This window comes from Crocodylus siamensis, chromosome 9 (genome assembly GCF_052110815.1).
Source record: "Crocodylus siamensis isolate JL-2025a chromosome 9, ASM5211081v1, whole genome shotgun sequence".
Taxonomy (NCBI): Eukaryota; Metazoa; Chordata; order Crocodylia; family Crocodylidae; genus Crocodylus; species Crocodylus siamensis.
The window spans coordinates 73,937,615-73,957,861 of record NC_143403.1 but is presented as its reverse complement, the minus strand read 5'-3'; the positions used below and the strand labels follow the sequence as shown (position 1 = coordinate 73,957,861).

Here is a 20,247-nt window from a genome sequence, read left to right as displayed (position 1 = left end):
GGGGTCTCCCTAGTCAGGGCTGAGCAGCTGGTGAGGCTGTGTCTGGGCAGGCTCACACCACAGCACCCGGCAGTACCCGACTCTGGGTGCCAGGTCCATCAGTCTGGCATCCCTGCTGTGTTGGCTCTATGGCACGTGGGGGCATGAGCTGGGGCTGGAGCTGCTGTGGGGGCAGGAGCCCAGGCTCATTCTCAGTGCTGTTTGCAGAGAGCCCGGACACATCTCTTTGCTGCCCTGGGCTTGTTTGCAAGTATCTGCTCTCCTGCCTCCTCCAGAGCCTCTTGTGCACGATCAGGCTGTGCTTTCCCTTGCCCCTTTTTATTCATACATTTCCTATTCGTGTTCCTGCTGCCAGACCTGCCCTCCCTGCCAGAGCTGTGGGTCATGGCCAGGTTGTCGGCCTTCGAGGAGGGGATGGGACCAGAGGGGCCTGATCTGGTGATGCCTCGGGGCAGGGTGCCCCTGGAGACACCATCTCGGGTCCCTGCAGGCAGCTGGCAGTGGTCTCTGGGCTCCTCTGCTCTCTCTCTCCTCCTGGTGCCCGGTCTGAGCCTACGTTATGCTTCCTGCCTGTCCTGTTCTCAGTCGCCCTGCACTTCACGTGGCCTCTCCCTGATTTGGGCAAGGTCCTCGTGCTTATGGACACATCTGCCCCTATGAAGATTTGTGTCGGGGGTGTGCCTGGCACACGGGACCAGACCAGCTGGGGCCTCTGGCATGCGCAGGATGTGACGGCAAGGAGCCTCGGGACAGAGGGGCACGTCCATGGCTCTGACGTTCGTCTGGGAATAGGAAAGTTTTTAGGTGCTTAGTGTATCTGTTTTTCTACATCCAGCCTGCCTGGATTTCCCACAGACAGTTTGAAGAGCAGTAATGAGATTCCAAGCGTGCCGGCAGCGAGAGAGAAGCTTTTATGCATAAAAGAGTCCCCGCTTTAATTGCATTTCTGTGCTTTATACTTCCAAAAGCTTTTGGTGTGTGTTCATTGAAGTGGATTCCCAAGAACAGACGGGCGTCCCGGCTTCCTGATACGCCATCTCACTGTCTGATCCTCTGAATCCTCTTCACATGAATGTGGAAACATTTATCGCAGAGGAGCAGGGAGGATTAATTTGAAGAGGATCCTTTTTTGCAGGCAGCTGTTGTTCATTATCTAATAAAGCGATGACTATAAATCTTCATAAGTTCTTTCTGGATATAATTTAATAATTGTAACCCTTTGCCATGAAAAGCGAAAGAGACAAAGAGCGCTAATTCAGATGGCACCGCGCACTCTGCAGCACGTGAAGCGAACCCTCCCAGGCAGACTTCTTTGCCCGGGGTGACGTGTTTTTGGCTAGTCATGCCTCTCCGATGACTTGTGCCTGAGGTGACTTGACAGCTCAACGCAAAGGGATGTTTCCATCTGGCAATTGACCTCTCTGGCCGCATACGTTGCAGAACAAGATGCCAGCGGTTTTCCTGCGATAGAGCCCAGCCAGACTGGCAAGCAGGCGTAGATGTTGTCCCTGTGATCCATAAGCAGGTACCCCCACTCCCAGGCAGTGCCTTTGCGGAGAGCAGGCCTGGCCCATCCAGCTCTGCAGGAAGAGGGTCACGTCATCTGCCTCAGTCCCGCTGTCCCCCCGCAAGTCCTATGAGTGCGACGGGGGTCATCTCACCTCCTGGTGACTCTGGAGACCTCTCAGCTGGCGACTTCTGTGCCCCAACTCAGCCTCTGCTTCCTTCCCTAACAGCCACAGATGCAGCTGGGGAGGGCAGCTGGGTGTCTTCATGCCCCTTGCCGCTCCCAGGGACCTGCTGCCCCCTTGCTCGTGTCACCAGAGCAGATGGATCGTGGGAGCAGCCGTCCCATGGATTGCAGGCTGTGGGGCTGCTGCATGAAGCATCAGGAGGGGCAGGTTAATGGGGGAAGGTTTATTGGCAGTAACAGCTGAATTCCTGTGGCATAGCATGTGCCTGGTCCAACCACGTCCTTCGTCGTTTCCTCACGTGGTTGTCAAGTTCTGGCTGCACTGTTTTAATGTGCATTAATGCACTTCTTCTGTTGTCCCCTAGCACGTTCTTGTGCATGCGGGTGCAACGAGGATCCTTCATGGTGCCAGGGGTCTCTGTTGCAGTGACAACGTTGTTGTTCACTGTTTGGGCCTCGTGTGCCCCATTGATGTGATTCTTGACAGGTGTTTCTTGTGAGCTGCTTTTGAAGTGTGAATTGCCCACGTAGAGGCTAGTGAGAAACCTCTGGTTGATCATTTAGACAAGGTTGCTGCAATGGCAGGTGCCTTCAGAATGTCCAGTTAAGTCCTGCTCAGCCTTCTTGCCGTGAGCCATCGCCGGCAAAAGCACAGAACCAGATTTTAGGTGCAAAGTCTGCTGTTGCGTGTTGGATGGGCTTTTGAAAAGTCTTGTGGCGATGCGGCACAGTCTGATGCGCTCCGGTTCTGGGGGAGGCTCCTGGCCCTTGGGACTCATAATAGTGGCCCGGTTCCCTTGGTGGCTGCTGGCAGCCTGCTCCCTCCCCGTGTTGATCATCTGGTGCCTCATGTCTCCTTGCAGGGATCCTGAAATTCCACGAGTGCTACCTGGGGGACAGCGCGGCGGAGAGCACCGGGGACTTCCACGAAGCCAGCAGCGTCAACCTCCAAGCAACCACCAGCTCCGGGCTGGAGGTGTACATCTCCAGTGTGCGAGAGGCACTGGGCGTGGACTCCTACTACACCCGGTGAGTTTGGGGTTGTCATGTTAGTTCTCTCCCTCCGTCCTGGAAGTCCTTTATCCATCCATGCATCCTGGGGTGAGCTGAGACCCGGGAACTCTGAAACCTCTGAGTGTGTGGGCCAGTTCTGCAGGGGGGCCTCCATAAGGTTGCCTCGCTGTGCATCCTCAGCCATATGTGTTGCAGGTAATAGCTCTGTGCGTACGGACGGGCGTTGCGCCCTCACGTTAGGGAGCTGGATGTCTCATCACTGCTGTGTGTGAGCAGATGCCATTCAGAGTTACCAGCTCCATTAGTTTTCCCTCCACAACTTGCTCAGGAGAGACTTGGTGAATCTTGGGAGAGCGTTAGGGATAGAGCAGAGCAAAGACCTGGCAGTAAGCAGCCCGTCTCACGAGTTTCTGCAAACAGGTCACGCCTTCCTCCCATTGCTTTGTTGTTCAGATGCGCCACACAAATGTCTTCGCACATTTTTTGCTCTGTGGATTGGTCATGAATATCCAAAATCCAAGCTGTGCTCTCAGTTGAGATGGGCCTGATGAGCCACACCAGATTGTTTTGGTTCCCGGCTGGCTGCACACACAAGCGCTTCTGGTGTTGGTACTTTTATGTGCGAATGACACGTTGTTTTCTGCAAACACTTCAGTCTGCGGAGCGGCGTCCGGGATGTCTCCGCCCATGCACCTGCTCTGGGCCCAGACTGGTCATGTAGGGGGGCTGCTGGAAAGGAGACGGTGGGTCTTTCGCTTCTCTTTGAAATCCGCTGTGCGGTCATAGCTGCCTGTGCTCTGAGCGGGTGAGTCGCTGCCCGCAGGCAGGAGAGCGTGTTCGAGGCGAAGTGGTGCTGGACACCTCTGGCAGGGAGGTAGCAGCTTGCTCTTTTGCCGTGCCTGGATTGCACGTTCTGTTGTGACCTTGGACAGTCGCAGTGGCACCGAGAGCTGCGGGCAACCTGCCTGGTGCTGAGTGAGGTGCCCCGAAGGCTATACAGTGACCAGAGCCAGGACCGCCCTGGGCCCGGCTCGTGTGTCAGCAGCCTTGTGTGCACGGGATCTGCCCACGGCACAAACTGACTCATTGCAAGCTTGGAAAGCCACGGACTCTGCCCTGGCGGAGCTTCCCTGGGCCTGACCCCTGAGAGCCAGGTGCTGCTGGAGGTGAGGGGGGGTCATCACCCAGAAGACAGGTCCTCCAAGAAGCTGATTGCTTGGCACAGAGAGGAGCTTGCAGCACAGAGCCAAGGAGCAGGTGCTGCTCAGGAGTTTGGGAGCCCCTGGGGGCGAGGTCCCTGCGGGGAACGGGGGGTCCTGGGAGGTGCCGGATGCAGGCCCTGAAGCGTGCCGGGAGGGGCTGAGCGGAGCCAGGCCCTGGCGAGGGCACCTCCCCATGCTGGCTTGGCCTCTGGTTGTCATGGACCCGGAAGAAAACATCACCCAAAATGTGTGTGCGGGGGGTGGGTTACAATGTTGGAACATGCAGCCTCTTCTCCATGCGGAGACGCCAGCACCCTCCTGCCTACACAGGTTTGGGCAACAGCCCTGAGGGCCACAAGCCAACTCCATGGGGCACCCTGGCACCGCAGCCATGTCCGTAATTGCACTTAATGAAGGTGACGTGTTTGAAGCGACACAGCCAGGGCTCCTAGGGCTGCCGCAGACAGCAGAGGCCTGTTATTAGCCTTTGATGAGCTCGCACTAATAACACGATGTGCGATTCGTAGTAGGCAGGGAGAGGTGGGACTGGCGTTTAACAGTCAGTCAGTTCCAATAAACGTGTTGGCGACACAAAGCTGCTCTCGCTGCCGCGCTCGGTAATTGTGCTGCCCTTTGTTCTGGGGCTGCTTTTCCAGTGGTGCTAATCAGCCGCCGGCAGGGATGGGATTCCCAGCGCCTGGTACCAACTCCCTGCCGCCGGCTTGTCCGAAGGGATGCAATGGCTGGGACTGGCGGCTGTAGCACACCCGGCGGCCTCTCACTTGGTGCCTGCGCCGCGTGTGTCCTTCGCTGGCGCCACGGTCTGCGGCGCATCCCCGGCCCCACGCAGGGAGAGAACAGACATGCCCAGAGGTCTCTGCTGCCGAAGCGCCGCCCTTCTGCCTTGCTGCTTCAGCCACTGGAGCCCTTCTTCGAGCCAGGGAGCTGCAGTCCACCTGCCGGCCTCAGCCACCCGAGTCTCCGGGCTGGTGCCCGAGGCCCGGAGGAGCACGTGGGCCCTAGTGAGTGGCAGGGAAAGCCCAGGACGGGGAGCCGTGTCCCAGCAGAGCTCGCAGGGACCAGTCTGCAGAGCCACAGAGGCCCAACCTGCCTGTGACAGTGGTTGGCCCCGTGATGACTTCAGCTCAGGTGCTGTCGCCAGGAAAGCTCATAAATGGAGACAGAAATTATAGCCCAGGACTTTCAGGCTCTGAATATTCATGGGCTGCTTGGAAGAGTCCTGGCAGCTGGCTCACAATTTATGAGCCGTTTATGAATGGAAATCTCTTCCCAATAGCTGCTGAGTTTGCGTAGTCTGCAGGCCTGGCTGGAGCAACTGGCCTCCAGTCCAACCCGACCAGAAATGTCACCCGCGTTCCTGGAAAGAGGCCTGGCCAGGGCGCTGCCAGCCAGGGAAGGAGCTTGAACAGGGAGGCAGAGGTATTGGGACCATAGGAAAACCGGATACGTAGTTTCTGCCTTTCAGTGGAAATCCGCCAAGTAAAACCCTGATCTGCTGCTAGAGAAATTACTTGAGGGTCCTTCCATTTCCTTGAGACTTTCCAGCCAGCTTTGTTAGCATTAAAATTATTAACTTAATCCTGGAAAAGCTAAACAAGTTGGGCAGTCTCTTCAGCGCATCACCGTCTGCAGAGACTGCCCCGATGGCTGTAAATCTTGGCAGCAGTAGGCTGTAACACAAACATGCACCGCTCGACGGGCAGAATGCAAGCACGCCAAGAGCCGCATGTGACCCGTGTGGGTTGCGAGCGGTGGGAGAAGGTGATCCCCAAAAATCAGAGACCAAAGTGTTTGGGCTCCCAGAAGTGTTGACTGATACAAAGGCAGAAGGGAGAACGGGAGGACAGAGACCAGCAGAACGTAGCTCGGTGGCAACAGGCATTGCGTGCCTACAAGACTGCTGATTGTAGCTGTTCTCTGCCGGGCTGCCCAGGTGTCCGTGCAGGGGAGGGATGTTGGCGGAGTCCATGTGGTTCCTGTAGCTTTTGAGCTGGGAAAAGGACACAGGCTTTGAGGCTGAGGCATACTCTCATGCAAAGAATTAAAAAGCTCCACTTGTTCATTGGGAAGAGTTATTAGGACAAGGAAAGAAGGTGCAAACCCTGGTTACAGGAATTCCCAGCTCTGAAATGCTCTTTGTGGCGCTGGAGCAGAAGACTAGAAAACCCCTTCTGAGGGGATACTCGATCCTGAGCTGTGCAACGAGCCTGTGCAAGGCAGGGGCCCGGAGCTCGTGTGCCCGTGGGCTCCCATCGCATTCGCTGTAACCAGATATTGGTTGCCAGCATCATGTGCGCTCCCTGTTTGCACTGAAGCGTTCTCATCCCACACCCTCATCTGGGGAGCCAGTGTGCCAGCCATCCCAGCGATCCCGAAAGCCCAAGCATTACAATGCTGCGCTCTAATACTTGCTCTACTGCTTTTGGAGCCTTTCTGGGTCATGCGTTCCAGCTCTCCGCAGCTGGACAGGCTTCGAATGTGTTTCCTGGTCCCAAGCGAGAGCTGAGACTCATGGGAGGATGCAAGGCTCCAGAGGCTGGAGTTTGTGGGGGGGATACCAGGTGTGGTGCGGGGTGGCAGTGCTGAGAGCGAGCTGCTGTCTCCTGCTGCCCTCTTCCCGGGTGACCGTGCGCATTTTGTACCTCCGCCCTCTCGCCGCCACTCGGAGCAGTGCCCGGTGCAACAGCGTGCCCTGGCTTTGCTGGAAGCTGGTGCTGGAGCTGCCGATTGGGCTGGTAGGGCATGGCAGGCGGCCCAGACTTGTGGGGGCTCCAGTCTCGCTGCATCAGGCTGTGGCTTTGCACCTAGGGCCTGCGGCAGGTGTGAGCGTTGGGATCCAGGATCCATCAGGTGGGCCACAGGCAAATCCCCTGGAGGATGTCAAGGCAGGAGGAGGGAGGGAGTTCTCCTGACACGGGCTCCAGCCAAGGTCCCCCGCACTGCTCCCCCTTCTCCCTGCTCGGCCCTGGCGAACGTTTGCCAGGGAGCTCCGGTGACCCCCTTTCCCTGCTGTCCCCCTGCAGAGCCTGTGCCAGCAGCGAGACGGAGAGCGAGGCCGGGGACATCATGGACCAGCAGTTCGAGGAGATGAACAGCAAGCTGAACTCGGTGACAGACCCCACTGGCTTCCTGAGGATGGTCAGCAGGAACAACCTCGTCAACAGGTGGGCGCATGGGCCTGCTGCCGGCACAGCCAGGGATTTCTGGCAGCGTCACCCAGCCTGGAGGGGAGCGGCGAGCGTGCCTCTCCCATTGCCGTGGCTGGGCCGGGAGCACTGCCTCCGAGGAGGTGCGGGGGCTGGGGCAGTCCTTGGGGTGCTGCCGTCCTCACGGAGCGGGGGCCTGGCTCCCCTCCGTCGGGGATCGCTCTCCCGGCCACGCCAGCCTGCAGCATGGAGGCCCGGGAGGGACCTGGCAGCCTGCTACGAGCGGGGCTTTCTCCTCGGCTTTGACCCACAGTTAGTGGTGTCGGGGGACAGGGTGGCTGCTGGACACTCACGTCCTTGGGGGACTTGGCCCTGGTTTTTGCCAGCAGAGCCATCTGGTTCAGGGCCGGCCACTGACCAGGTGTCGGGGAGGTGGTTGGGACAGTGGAGGGAGCGAGATGGCTGCGGTCAGTCCCCCAGGGCTGTCGTGGGGTGTGTGCAGCTGGCACCCTGATATCTCCAACCCCTCCGGTGTGCGCGGCTCTGAGGCAGCCGGTCCGGCAGTCTGGCCCCTGCAGCAGCGAGGTGCAGCTGGGTGCTGGGCGTGCTGTTTGTTTGCAGGCTGCAAATGTTTGCTTCCCATTAATTTTAACTATCACACTAATGAGCTGGGAATGCTCCATAGCACCGGCTGATCTCAGCCTCTCGCGCCCCGTGCTGATCGCAGCAGGTGTCTGAGCTGGAAGTGCACGGGGTCACTGCACCCCAGTGAAGATGCTGCAGCGTCCGTGTAGCATCTGAGCATGGGGGGCAGCCTGTGCCCTCTGGGGGGGCGTCCCCCTTGCTGCCCCAGGGGCAGCCTGGTGCCCAGAGCACATGCCTGTGCGGGGCCCAGGTGGCTGCAGCAGCCGGCCAGCCAGGAGGCCCCAACATCCCCCGTTGCAGCCACTGGAGCCCGGGTGAGGCGGTCACCCCCGAGGCCGGAAGCTGGGCGAGGCTGTGGTGCTGGGGCTGGGGAGCGCCATGCAGCCAGCCCCTACAAGCAGCTTCAGCCTTGATAAGACAGCGGAAAGGTGTCTGGCTGCCCCGGACTAGGCAGGGGCCCTGGGAAGCAGGTAAAAGCGCTGGCCAAGGGGCCCTTATCTCCTTGGTCCGGTGCCAAGCTAGACACAGCGTGGGGCCGTCTGAGCACGGGCCGAGGCCTGGGTGGTCTGTGGGTCCCGGCAGTCGGGGCAGGTTCTGGAGGCTTGGGGTGTGGCTGTGGGGAGGGGGCTACACTGCTGCCCGGAGTGAGGGGCCGGCTGGGGTGCGCACGGTGCACCCCTGGGTGCACAGGCGCTCTGACCGCCTCAGGGTCATCGTGGGTGCAGCGCAGCCCAGCCGAGCCGAGGGGCTGCTTCCCCGCTCCCACCCCCAGCACAGTGTCCGTGCGGGAGACCAGCCCTGGTTTCTGTGGGGCCTCGTGCTCCCGCCCATGGGTCTGTCCTGTGCACACAGGGCATGCAGCAGGCTTGCACCGGGGATGCATTGGGGCTTATGCAGTCCCCAGACAAGGGCAGATGCAGCAACCCCGAGCCCCGGTCTCCCCCTTCCCCACAGCGGGGAGCGGGTGGGCTCCCCGTATGCAGGGGGGAGGTCCCCAGGGGTAGTATTGGCTTGGCACAGCAGGGCCTGGCAGGGCAGAGCTGGTGTGCGGCAGGAGGTGCCAGTGCTCTTGGGCTTGCACAAAGGGACTGTTGTTCCCCCCATCCTGCTCGGTGTCTCTTGCCCGCACAAGGGGCCGGGACATCAATCTTTGATGTTGCCGCCTCAGATCTGGCCTAATAAAAACCCATTTGAGTGGCGAGCCGGGGCAGCAGGGCTGTGTGGCTTCGCGGCCGTCCTTTCAAGGTGACGGCGTTGCTGCTGATTAGAGCAATCGCGCTCCCCAGGAAACGAGGCCTGATGGTTGCGAGAGGCTCGCGAGTGCCATCTGCAGGCACTGTGCTTCTGCCAGGCCAGGCTCCGTCCGTCCGGGCCGCTGCGGGGCATTGAGGCTCAGGCCGGGTCAGCACCTGCAGTGCGGCCGTCGGCCCCAGGCCTGGCCTGGACTCTGCGCAGCCTGAGCCCCGTGTTGCTTTGTGTCTGTCCACGTCCAGGGGCCCCGGAGGCCCCTGCTCCTCCCCATGCTGCCTGGTGAGCCAGCCCCTGGGAGCCGTTGGCAGGAGAAGGTGCTGGGCAGATGTGTTTGGGTGGTTTGCACCGCGGCAGCGAGGATGCTGGGGGCTGATGGGCTGCTCTCCGTGGCGGCAGGGCATGGGTGTACATGGGGCTGCAACTGACTCCCAGCGCGGGGGACGAGAGCCGCCCCCCTCTGCAGCAGCGAGCGTGAGCACGCCTCCCCTGCCCGTGCCCCAGCCGCCCGGTGCCAGTGCCTGCTCTCGATGCCACCCTGCTCAGCGCCGCGTGGGACTCAGCAGGAGGATCCAGCCGGGCCGAGATCTGGTTCGTGGGACCCAGCCCCGCCTGCATGGGCGGTCAGGGGGATCTGGCTCTCCTGTGCCCGCACATAACCTCTTGCTTGCCTCCTCTCCACAGGAGCTGTCAGAGCATGACCAGCCTGTTCAGCAGCACCATGTCGCCCATGAAGGACGGGGCGTCCTCCCTGCCCCGGCGCCAGGCCCCTTTCAGCAAGCCCCCACTGCGGGCCCTCTACGACCTGCTCATCGGGCCCATGGAGGGGGTGAGTACATGCCTGGGGAGGACAGGGGGAGCCTGCGGGGGCCAGGTCTTGGGCCTGGCATGCAGAGCCGGACCGTGCCTGTCTCCCCAGCCTGGCACACCTCTGCTCCAGGCTTCCTACTGGCCAGTAGCAGGGAGGCCTGGGCAGCGGATCCTGCTCAGAGACCCCAGAATGGTGCTGGGACGGGTCAAGTCCATGCCTGGCTCCTCACGGGCAGCCCTGGGAGCTCAGGCTGGTGAGGGTGAGGCCCTGCGGCTCCGTGCGAGGTGCTGACCGCTGTGACCGGGGCTTCTCTGAGCTTGGGCTGAGGAGTGATTTGCCCAGCGGGTCACTGGGTGGCTCGTGGTCACTGATGGGTCAGCTCCCTGTCCCCAAAAATGTGCACTGGACGTGGGGGCACAGGCTTCCCACCACAGCTCCTGTCTGCAGCTCCCGCGCCCTCGCCAGGTCTCCAAGCCCTTGGCGGCTGTGGCCCCATCCCTTCCCCTCATCCCCCTCGGAGCTCTGCCTACCGCTGCCCGTGGCCGGCGGCACCTTCAGCCTCGGCTGCGTCCTTCCTCCAAGGAGGCGACAGTGCCACAGGAGCATCCTAACCCGGCACTCACAGAGGGCATTAGTAGCCTGGCCTGATTTATACCCTGTGCCGAGGCCAGGGAAACATGAGTTATGCCTCTGGCACGTGAGTCTCCGCTCCTTTCGCCGCTGCTGGCAGCGTGCAGACAGGGGCCGTGGATCACATCTCTGCTCCCCAACACGTGGTCTCTGGGTGTCCGAAGGGCACTGGCTGCAGCCCTGGCCCCAGAGACGGGGATGACCTGGAGGGGTCAGCGGTAGGTCACTGATGTGCAACACAGCACGGGGGCCTCAGCAGCTGAGGACAGTTTTGACATAGGGTCTTGCCGAGAGGCAGGGAGGGCGAGCTGATGCCTGGTCTCCTCTGGCAGGGTGACTCCTGCCAGCTGCGGCCTCAGGAAGGTCTGCGATGCTGGCCCGGGACAAGGGGGCTGTGACGGTGCCGGCGGGCTCACACAGGCCTGCAGGGTGGGTCGGGAGGTGCCCCACACACGCAGCTGACATCTCGGAGGTCAGAGGTTTGACAGCACGCTCAGTCGGGAGACATCTGTGCTAGTGGAAGCAGGAAACCCATGAAGGCCGGAGAAAAGGCTCCCTTTCCTTGCTGGCTTTGCTCAGCTCTGCCCCCTGATGCCAAGCCTGGTGCACAGCTAGGTCCCCGGTTCCTCCGTGCGCCGCTGGAGGGCAGTGCCGCACCGCTGAGGCCAGCCGGCTGCGGGGCTCCTAGATGGAGCAGGGGGCTGGGGGGGTTCAGCCTTTCAGTACAGATAGTGGAAGGAGGAGTCCAGGGCAAAAATCGCAGCCACTTCCAGACTGCAGGGATTAGTCCCGTCACGCTGGGCTTGCAATTATTTGAACAACTGTCTGCTCGGCAGCAGGGCCGCGGCTCCGGGGCCAGGGAAGCGGAGTGGAACGATCCCCCGCCCCGGGCAACGCGTCGCAGCCTGCTGCGATTCGTGCCCCGGGGGCGCGCGCTGCCTCCGAACGTGCTGTCCTCTGCTGTCAGCCTGGCGGCCACCCCGGGACCATCGTCTGCAGGAGCCCGCCCTGCGCATCGCCCGTCGCCGCGCATCACGTCAGCCCTCCTCATCCCCGGCGGAGAGGAGAGGGGGCTGCGCTGCTGAGGCAGCTGCCTCTGAGAGATGTCATGCGGGCCTGGGAAGTGGGCAGCAGGGGCATGCCAGGTCCCCAGGTCACTGTCAGCCATGTGGTCAGGGGTATCGGAGGGAGTCCTGTCTGCTCAGAGATGCCCTGGGAAGTGATTGCAGCAGTGCCAGGCACCACTCGCGTGCCCTGCCACTTTCTAGCCAGCCCGCAGCCCGGGCTGCACCAGGGCATGCCCCTGCTGCCATGCTGGAGGCCTGGGAGAGCTGAGCTAGGTGCGCGTGGGATCAGAGACCCTGGCGCTGCAGCTCTAAGGAAGGTCCCAGCCCTTTGCAGTTCCAGCGCCCTTGTCCTGGGCAGCCCCTTCTCCCGTGGGGCAGCCCCCACTGCGTGTTGGGATCTGCTCCATGGGCACGGCGGGGGAGGAGGCACCGGAGCTGCGGGATCATTGCAGCAGCCGTTGGCTGCTTGCTCTCAGCCGGCAGACACAGGAGTCCTTGCCCTGCTGTCTTGCTCCCTGCCCTCCTCTTGCTGACGAGTCAGGTGCTTGTGCCCTTCTCTAAGGCTGTGCCCAGAAGGGAGGGACAGGCCCGAGGGGCTGCACCAGGGCTCTGGCCCAGCCCCTGGCAGGGGCAGTGTGGCCACGGTGCAGGCTAGGAGGAGGCAGCTGGCCTCCTGGGAGCCACGGGCTGGCCAGGGCTCTGCACACTGGCCAGATCTCAAATAATCTGACTCTGGAGCTTGGCTTCTGCCCTGCTCCCCTGGCCAAGGACAGTCTGGAGCAAGGGCTGGGCAGCTGGATGGCCCAGTCCTCTCAAGGGCGGTCATCGCTGCTGTCTATCATGGCGCTGGCTGTTAGCAAGGTCGGTGGCTCATCAGCACTCCAGCTAACAGCACAGTTGCCTCCCAGCAAATCATGTCATCACCAGTGCAGGCGATAATGTGGCCTTTTCTGCCCCTGCAACCGGCTGAGCACCGGCCCAGGGGCCCGTGTCCTTGGCTTGCTGCAAGAGCGCAGGCACCCAGGGCCCTGCCGTCCAGACCTTGCCCCCCTGCTCTACCAAGCAGAGGCTTGTTGTTTGGGCGCCCCCTGAAACCAGCTCTGAGACGGGCCCAGGGTGTGCAAACGAGCCCAGCAGTTGTGCGGGTCTCCCCCTGACGTGCACGCAGCCGTCACGCAAAGCAGATGAAACTCCAGGGGTCCTCATGCAGCACGCGTGTTCGGCCAGGCACATGTCAGGATGGCTCAGGCGGACGGCTTGGGCTGCGGAGCAGCGAGTCAAACAGAATACATAAAGAAAACATTTCTGGAAGACAACAGCCCCCCCGGCGGGCAGCCTCGGCTTGTCAGCTCGGTCTCTGCAGAGCAGCGAGATGGAGGCGAGGCGGCGCATTGAGCTGCAGAGCACGCAGGCTGGCTTGCCGCGGGCCCCGCGCCGGGGAGACCTCCCTCCAGGAGCCGCTGGTGCTTGTAAACAATATGTCAGGATGGAGCGGACGCTCTTCTCGGGAAGGCCCCCGAGGCAGCCGGGTGTCAGAGCGACTGACCCCACATCTCTGCCTCTCAGCAGCGCAGCGGGGTGATCTCAGAGCTGCCAGGAGGGCAGGAGAAACAGCGAGAGGCCAGTGACTGTTTTTAACGCCGGCTAAAAGAGAATTTCCTTTTTCTTTGGCGGCTCCGTTCCCATTTTGATAGGAAAGGCGGTGCCTTGTTCAGGGTTTCTCTCTGGGAAGCTGCTGCGACTGCCTCTCGTTGGGGTGCGGCGCGGCCTCGGGCAGCTTTTGGGATGCAGTGAGGGTGACTTCAGTTCCTCTCCCAGCGTCGGTCTCTGCAGCTGCCGGTGGGTCGAGACCTGCTTCTCTTGGGGTCACTCCCCTGGGGCAGGGCAGGGAGCTGAGGGCCAGGACGGAGGTGAAGACCTGGCACCACCCAGAAAACTGACCAGATCCTTCTCTGAAGGTGCGTGGCCCCTGGGTCTTGCTTGCAGAGGTGGCTCCGTATGTTTTCCCAGCATGTCCAGGCATCCGTGGCTGGCCACCACCTAACCCTGTGTTTCCAAACCTAGTGCATTCACTGGCAGGTCCATGCCAGCCACATCCTGCTTGGGGTGGGGACGGGCTCTGCAGGGTGCAGCCCACGTGGAAACGCCCTCTGAAGCAAGGCACTTAACAAGGCCAAGGGACAGAGCATACAACATCCGGCCCAGCGCAGCGGAGTGGACAGGCATGTGCCAGCTTTCTGGGGTTACAGCCGGTGAAGCGCAAGCACCGATGCTTCAACCTAGCGGCTCTGGTGGGAAGCAGGCGGGCGGGGGAGACGGGCGTGCAGCACAAAACGCTGCACCGAGAGGACACGGGCAGCGGCATCCTGGCTTGCTGGAGGGGTCGTCTTTGTCCTGTCAGGACCGATGTTGGCTGTGGCTGAAGGCAGCGGCACAGGCGTTGCTCAGGAGAAACTAGAGCCCTGGTCTCCGTCCCGCGCTGGAGGCAGCACCCTGAGCACGTGGATCTGGGTGACACCAGAATGGGTCAGGTTGGTGGCAAGGTCCCAGCAGGGCGGCAGGAAAGCTCCACCGTCAACGGGCAGACAGGCGACCGGCCCGTGGCACCGGCTGCTCCAACACACGGGCAGTGAATGGCTCGCTAATGCGTAGCGACTCTGCGGGTTGGCTGCTCTGGAGTGGCCGGATGGAGGCACCACTTCCATGCTGCCTGTGTCACGTGCCACCGGCAGGCTCCTGTTTTTAGGGGGCGGCGGTGGTGGAGTCCAGTGCGCTTGGAGCAGCCGGTCCGGAGAGATGAAGGCGGAGGTCGCATACCTGTAGCGACGTGGTGCCGGGACTGTGGCACACGCCCAGCGCTGTTGAACCGGCCGGCCAGAGGTGTATCCCCCGTCAGTTCAAAACTGGTCGCGGCAGATGCCGGGGAAGGTCTGACAGGGCGGACGACTCCGGGGACACCCGGGTCAATGCTGTCCCAGTAGAGCGCCTGTGCCCACCACTGTTGGAGGCAGGGCACGGGGTAGGTGGGCTGCTGGTCCGACCCAGTTTGTCTCTGCCAACGTTTCTGCACCGTGCGTGCCCTCCAAGTCCTGCTGTGCTGGGCAGCAGCCTCCCCACCCCGAGGTGCTCTCCATGCAGGGCCCTTTGCAACATGGGGAGATGTTGATGGCAAGCGTGAGCAGGGGGTTATGTGGCCTCCAGCGCTGTAGGTGCCTGCATGAGGCTTTGGTGAGGGGAGGCGATGAAGTGATGGCCGCAGGCCACCCAGCCCCTTCCACCCGCGTCGTGCGCGGAGCCTGGCTGAGGCACGCAGCCAAGGGCCTGCCTGGCATGTCAAGCAGTGCCTCTGTGCCTGATGCTTGCTTTCTGGGAGGCAGCTAATTGTCCGGTCTGATCATAAAGTTCGTGGGGTCTGGAGCGGCCTGAGGTAGCTCACGTGGAAGCAAGGCCCGGAGGATGTCTCTGCCTTTCCTCCAGCCGATGGGGTTCCCTCCTTTCTCTATGGGCCGGCACCAAAAGCAGCGCAGTTTAAAAATGCCGCGACCTCACGTTCTCCAGAATCCAGTGATGTTTTGTCCAAATTTCAGATGTGGTCAGAAAGAGAGATTTTATTCTATTAAACAGCTGGTGTGCAAAACGTTCCCGGTTTCACCCGTCCGTCCCTGTGTGCGCCGGGTCCTTCACTGGCTCCCGCAGCAGGTGCGAAGGCTGCGTCCTCTCTCTGGCAGTCTGCGGAGGCAGGCGCAGACAGCGCACGGGCATCGAGCGGGAGGGGAAGGGTCAGGCTGGAGCAGGCGTTAGGACGGGACCAGGCCGGCAACTCGCCAAGTGGCTGCCAGCCTCTCATGGCTGTAGGGAAGCGAATCCCCCACCTGGCGCTTCTGGCCAGGGCTCCTCTGTGCAGGAGCAAAGCAGCACCTCCTGGTCCTAGCGAGCTGCAAGGCGTCAGCCAGCCCCGAGGTGCCAGGACAGGGCCGCTGTGCTCTGCTGGATTGTGGTTGGGCTGGGACATCGCTGTGGCCACGGTGGTGTGCAGGGAGTAGACGAGAAGCAAAGGCTTTATGGTGCTGTCTTTACTATTTATATTGTGGGGCCAGTCAAAAATAACTTCCCAAACCGTTGCAGGGCCATGGTTTTGCATGGAGGTTTCCAGGCAGCAGGCAGGAGCCTGGAGCACCCAGTGCCCCCGCACGGGGCCTGGGAAGGCGGCGCTGCTGGCGGGGGGCTGAGAGCTGTCGTGTGTTTCCTTCCCAGGGCCTGATGCATTCCAGTGGCCCCGTTGGCCGGCACCGCCACCTGATCCTCGTTCTCGAGGGAGAGCTCTACCTGATCCCCTTCGCCCTCCTGAAGGGCAGCTCGTCCAACGAGTATCTCTACGAGCGCTTCAGCCTCATCGCCGTCCCCTCCATCCGGTCTCTGAACCCCAGCTCCAAGGTACTGCACTGGCCCCCTGCCCAGCAGAGCAGGGCTCTATTTGCATCACACAAAGGAGCCCTGCCCTGCTCTGCCCTGCTTTGTCCCAACTTGTGGCACCGAGGAGACCCCCGGGGATCACTGCCTCCACCCCCGTTACATTGGCTGAAGCACCGAGCCCACAGTCCAGCACCTCCCTGGGGCATGTGCTTAGCCCTGCTGCATGCGCTGAGCAAAAGGGCCTTCAAAGATGTATCCAAGCTAGCCCTCCTCCAAGGAGCTTGTGTGTCCATGCTCTTGGGCTGGCTGCCGGCTTGGACCAGGTCTCCCAGGTCGCTACGTATGGGTCCTGCACCCGCTGTCCCAGCAGCGTGGAGCTGCCAGTGGTGCCTTCTGCCATGCTGGCCATGCTCCGGCAGCCATGTGGTGAGGGCAAGTGAAACCCAGGGGTATCCAAACCCCAAGCCTCCAGGTTTGGGCTTGCACGTAGGATGCCTGCCAAATGATTTGGAGGTGGGGGTGGAGGATGTTTGCCAGTAGTAGGGCCAGCTATGGTTCTTGAATGACTCACGAATTTGGAGTTGATTTGGCGGATTTGGCTTAGGACACACAACATTTTCCTTAAAAAAAAATAAGAGAGGGCGGGCTGCGTGGGTCAGTCCTGACACCAGAAGTGAATCCAGGGCAAACGGCTTTCCTTCCACACGTGGCTGCAGTCCTCTGTTAGTGCAAGCCCAGAAGCCCTGCTCGGATGCCGCCTGCCTCCCCGCTGTGTAGAGCGCAGCTGTCCCCATGGGCGCAGGACCTCCCCGTCCCAGCGTGGCCCCCAGGCGAGTCTGGTGTGCGAGAGGAAGAAAGCCTGGCTTGGGTGTGCGGTGCGGCTCATGTTCCCATGTTCAATGTGACCCTGGATAGGGGATGTCCCTTCTCCCTGGATCTGTGTCCTCACCCCGCTATACGCACTCTGCACAGTGATTCCCCTGCCCCTCCCGGGAGCCGGCAGGCAAAGCCTCCTGCGGGCTTGGATGGGAGGAACATGGGGCTGGCAAAGTGGAGGCAGAAAGAAGGAAGCTGCCCTGCTGTGGAGAGCCGAGACGGCCTCGGGGCCCCTCAAACCCTCACCCCGTGTGCAGACCTGGTGCAGGCCCTGGGCTCGCTGGCGGCTCTGTAAACCCTGCTGTCTCTGTCTCTCCAGTCCCACCTGAGGAAGAACGCCCCTGCCTACTCCAGCTCCACCTCCATGGCAGCCGTCGTCGGCAACCCCAAGCTGCCAGCCACCGTGATGGACAGGTGGCTGTGGGGACCCATGCCGTCCGCGGAGGAGGAGGCCTACATGGTGTCGGAGCTGCTGGGCTGCCAGCCCCTGGTGGGCGCCGCAGCCACCAAGGAGCGGGTCATGAGCGCGCTGTCGCAGGCAGAATGCGTGCACTTCGCCACCCACGTCTCCTGGAAGCTGGCCGCCCTGGTGCTCACCCCCAACGCCGACAGCAACCCGGCCAGCAGCAAGAGCTCCTTCGGCAACCCCTACACCATCCCCGAGTCCCTCCGCGTGCAGGACGACGCCAGCGATGTGGAGAGCATCTCGGACTGCCCGCCCCTGCAGGAGTTCCTGCTCACGGCTGCCGACGTCCTGGACCTGCGGCTGCCCATCAAGCTTGTGGTGCTCGGCTCCTACCAGGAGTCCAACAGCAAGGTCACAGCCGACGGGGTCATCGGTCTGACCAGGGCCTTCCTGGCGGCTGGTGCACAGTGCGTCCTGGTGTCGCTCTGGCCCGTGCCCGTGGCTGCCTCCAAGATGTTTGTGCATGCCTTCTACTCCGCCCTGCTCAACGGCATGAAGGCCAGCGCCGCCCTCGGTGAGGCCATGAAGACCGTGCAGAGCAGCAAGCCCTTCTCCCACCCCTCCAACTGGGCAGGTAGGTGAGGGAGGCGCCCCTGGGCCGCGTGCATGATGTGGGGGCAGCGAGCAGGCAGCTTGTGCAGCATGGGCTCATCTCCGTGGCAGTGTGGGGAGGAGCTGGTGTCAGGGAAGCCCAGCCGGGTCTCCACCCGCAGACACACAGCCCTGTACCGGCGGCATGCTCAGACAGGTACGGGGCTCTGGCCGACGTGCCTGAGGCAGCGCGGCAGAACGGTTTGCTTCCCACAAGCGCACAGGGCGCGTTGAGGCGATTTCAGATGGGGATGTGTGTTTAATGATGTGCTATACTGTGAAAGGGCCCGAATCTTCCCGGGGTGCGGCACACAGGAGTGGGGCCTGTTTGCCCTGCCTTGTCCCTGGGCTAGGCCCTGCCAGAGTCCATCCCCACCCAGAGGGCAGCGGGTATTGTTTCTGTCCTGGGTGCGAGGAGGGATGTGCTTGCTCTGCCCCACAGGCTTTGTGCTCATTGGGAGCGACGTGAAGCTGAACAGCCCATCCTCGCTGATCGGGCAGGCGCTGACGGAGATCCTGCAGCACCCCGAGAGAGCCCGTGACGCGCTGCGTGTCCTGCTGCACTTGGTGAGGCAGAAGCAGCTGCCCCGAAGGCCCCGTAGCCCAGCCCGGGGCAGGGGGGCTGGAGGTGCCACCTAAGGGGATGGGAGCCAGGGGCAAGCAGCAGGACGCAGGGCAGGATACAGTGCCTTCTGCTCTCGCCTTGCTGGCACAGGGGCAGGAGTCCCTTAGCACCAGTGTCCTACAGCTGCCACATTGACAGCTGCTCCCTAGCAGCAAGCCCCAGGCCCAGGAGGCTGCAGACATGGCTCCTCACTGATCTCCTGGGGCAGACGTGGCCGGCAGCTTGCAGGGGATCCTCCCGGAGCAGTGCCCCCCTCCCAGCCCACGTAGACCCCTCTTCCCGGGGGGCTCTGCAGCCCCTGCCCTCGCAGTGTGGCCGTGGGCCAGGCATGAACGGACTCTTGTTCCTGAGGCCTGGCCCCTTCTTCCCTGCTGACATCGCCCCGCCTGCCCCTCGATCCGGGGGGCACGGGAGCAGCTGGAAAGCTCCGGCAGACCCGACTAACACTGCCTTTCCCCCCGGAGGTGGAGAAGTCGCTGCAGCGAATCCAGAACGGGCAGCACAACTCCATGTACACCTCCCAGCAGAGCGTGGAGAACAAAGTGGGGGGCATCCCGGGCTGGCAGGCGCTGCTCACAGCTGTAGGCTTTCGGCTGGACCCCCCTGCCAGTGGCCTCCCCGCCGCCGTGTTCTTCCCCACCGCAGACCCCGGGGAGCGGCTGCAGCAGTGCAGCACCACCATCCAGTCCCTCCTTGGTAAGGAGCTGGCTGGCGGGGCCGGGCGTCGCGGGGCTCAGCCGGCACGTCACCCCTGTGCCCAGCATTGGGGGAGGGGGCAGGAGGGGCAGATCATGCGCCTCGGGAGCTCTTGGGGGCGAGAGGCCAAGCTCAGCAGCCGGCCTGTTCTCCTTCTACCCAGGTTTGCCTAACCCTGCACTTCAGGCACTTTGTAAGCTGATCACTGCATCGGAAACTGGAGAGCAGCTCATCAACCGGGTGAGTTGAGGTCGTCAGCCCGTCACCCCGGCTTCCAGGCGCTTCCCCCCAGCTGCCTCGGGGAACACGCTGCCCCCTTCCCACCCCGACTCAGTCTGCCCAGTGCCCCTCTGCCTTCTCCTCCCGTCCATCTGCTGCCCTTGCCCAGTGGCTCTGCTCTCTGTCCTGATGACCCCCGCCTGGCTGGCTGGTGCCTGCACCCCAGCAGCTGGCTTCTGCTGCCTCCATCCCGTGCTGATCTGCGCCAGCTGGGGCAGGGACGCGTGGCAGCTGGCATGGGGGTCTCTGCCGCTGGAGTGGGGGCATGCAGCGCAGCGCTGTCCTCTGCTCAGCCGGTGCCCTGGGTTTGCCTGTGCAGGGACTGAGATGATCGAGAGCCCGCCACCCAGCACTGCTTCTTTCCCTGCTCTGCCTTCTGCCTCTGAAGCCTCTGGGCGCTGCTGGCGTCCCCCTCGCTTCCGAAGGACACAAGGGCTGGAAGGGGCCCAGGGACGTTGCCTAGTCCAGCCCCTCACAAGGCAGGGAAAGGGCGGGCATTGAAAGGGCTTCTGACTGTCTGAGCCCATCCTCCGTGGAGCAGCACCATGGGCAAGGACAGGTGCTGAGGACTGCTGGACATGTTGAGTGTCGGTGCCACGGGAAGCGTGAGGGGCTGTGTGTATCCAGACCTGAATCCCTGCCTGGGCGGCACTGGTGCGTCCCTGTGGGGGCTTCCAGGTGCCTCCTCCCCGCACACCTGGTGCCTGCTGGCTCAGCCTGACCCGTCGCATCTCCTGCTCTGCGCGCTGTGGCCGGCTGGCGGGTCCGAGGCCTGACACGTTGCTGTCCTGCAGTGCTCCTCGTCCCGGGCCCATGACAGCAAA

General features: G+C 62.3%; 1 protein-coding gene across 4 annotated transcripts in view; it reads left to right on the top strand.

Annotated features, from left to right (window-relative positions):
- Positions 1–20,247, top strand: part of TTC28 (tetratricopeptide repeat domain 28) — a 270,751-nt gene that overhangs the window by 242,865 nt on the left and 7,639 nt on the right. For all 4 annotated transcript variants that reach the window (XM_090062067.1, XM_090062070.1, XM_090062068.1 and 1 more), the window contains 8 exons: positions 2,557–2,722; positions 6,954–7,094; positions 9,654–9,798; positions 15,732–15,911; positions 17,086–17,806; positions 18,266–18,390; positions 18,913–19,144; positions 19,308–19,384. In XM_090062067.1, coding sequence (XP_089918193.1) covers positions 2,557–2,722; positions 6,954–7,094; positions 9,654–9,798; positions 15,732–15,911; positions 17,086–17,806; positions 18,266–18,390; positions 18,913–19,144; positions 19,308–19,384 — 1,787 coding nt within the window. The remainder of the gene's footprint in view (positions 1–2,556; positions 2,723–6,953; positions 7,095–9,653; positions 9,799–15,731; positions 15,912–17,085; positions 17,807–18,265; positions 18,391–18,912; positions 19,145–19,307; positions 19,385–20,247) is intronic.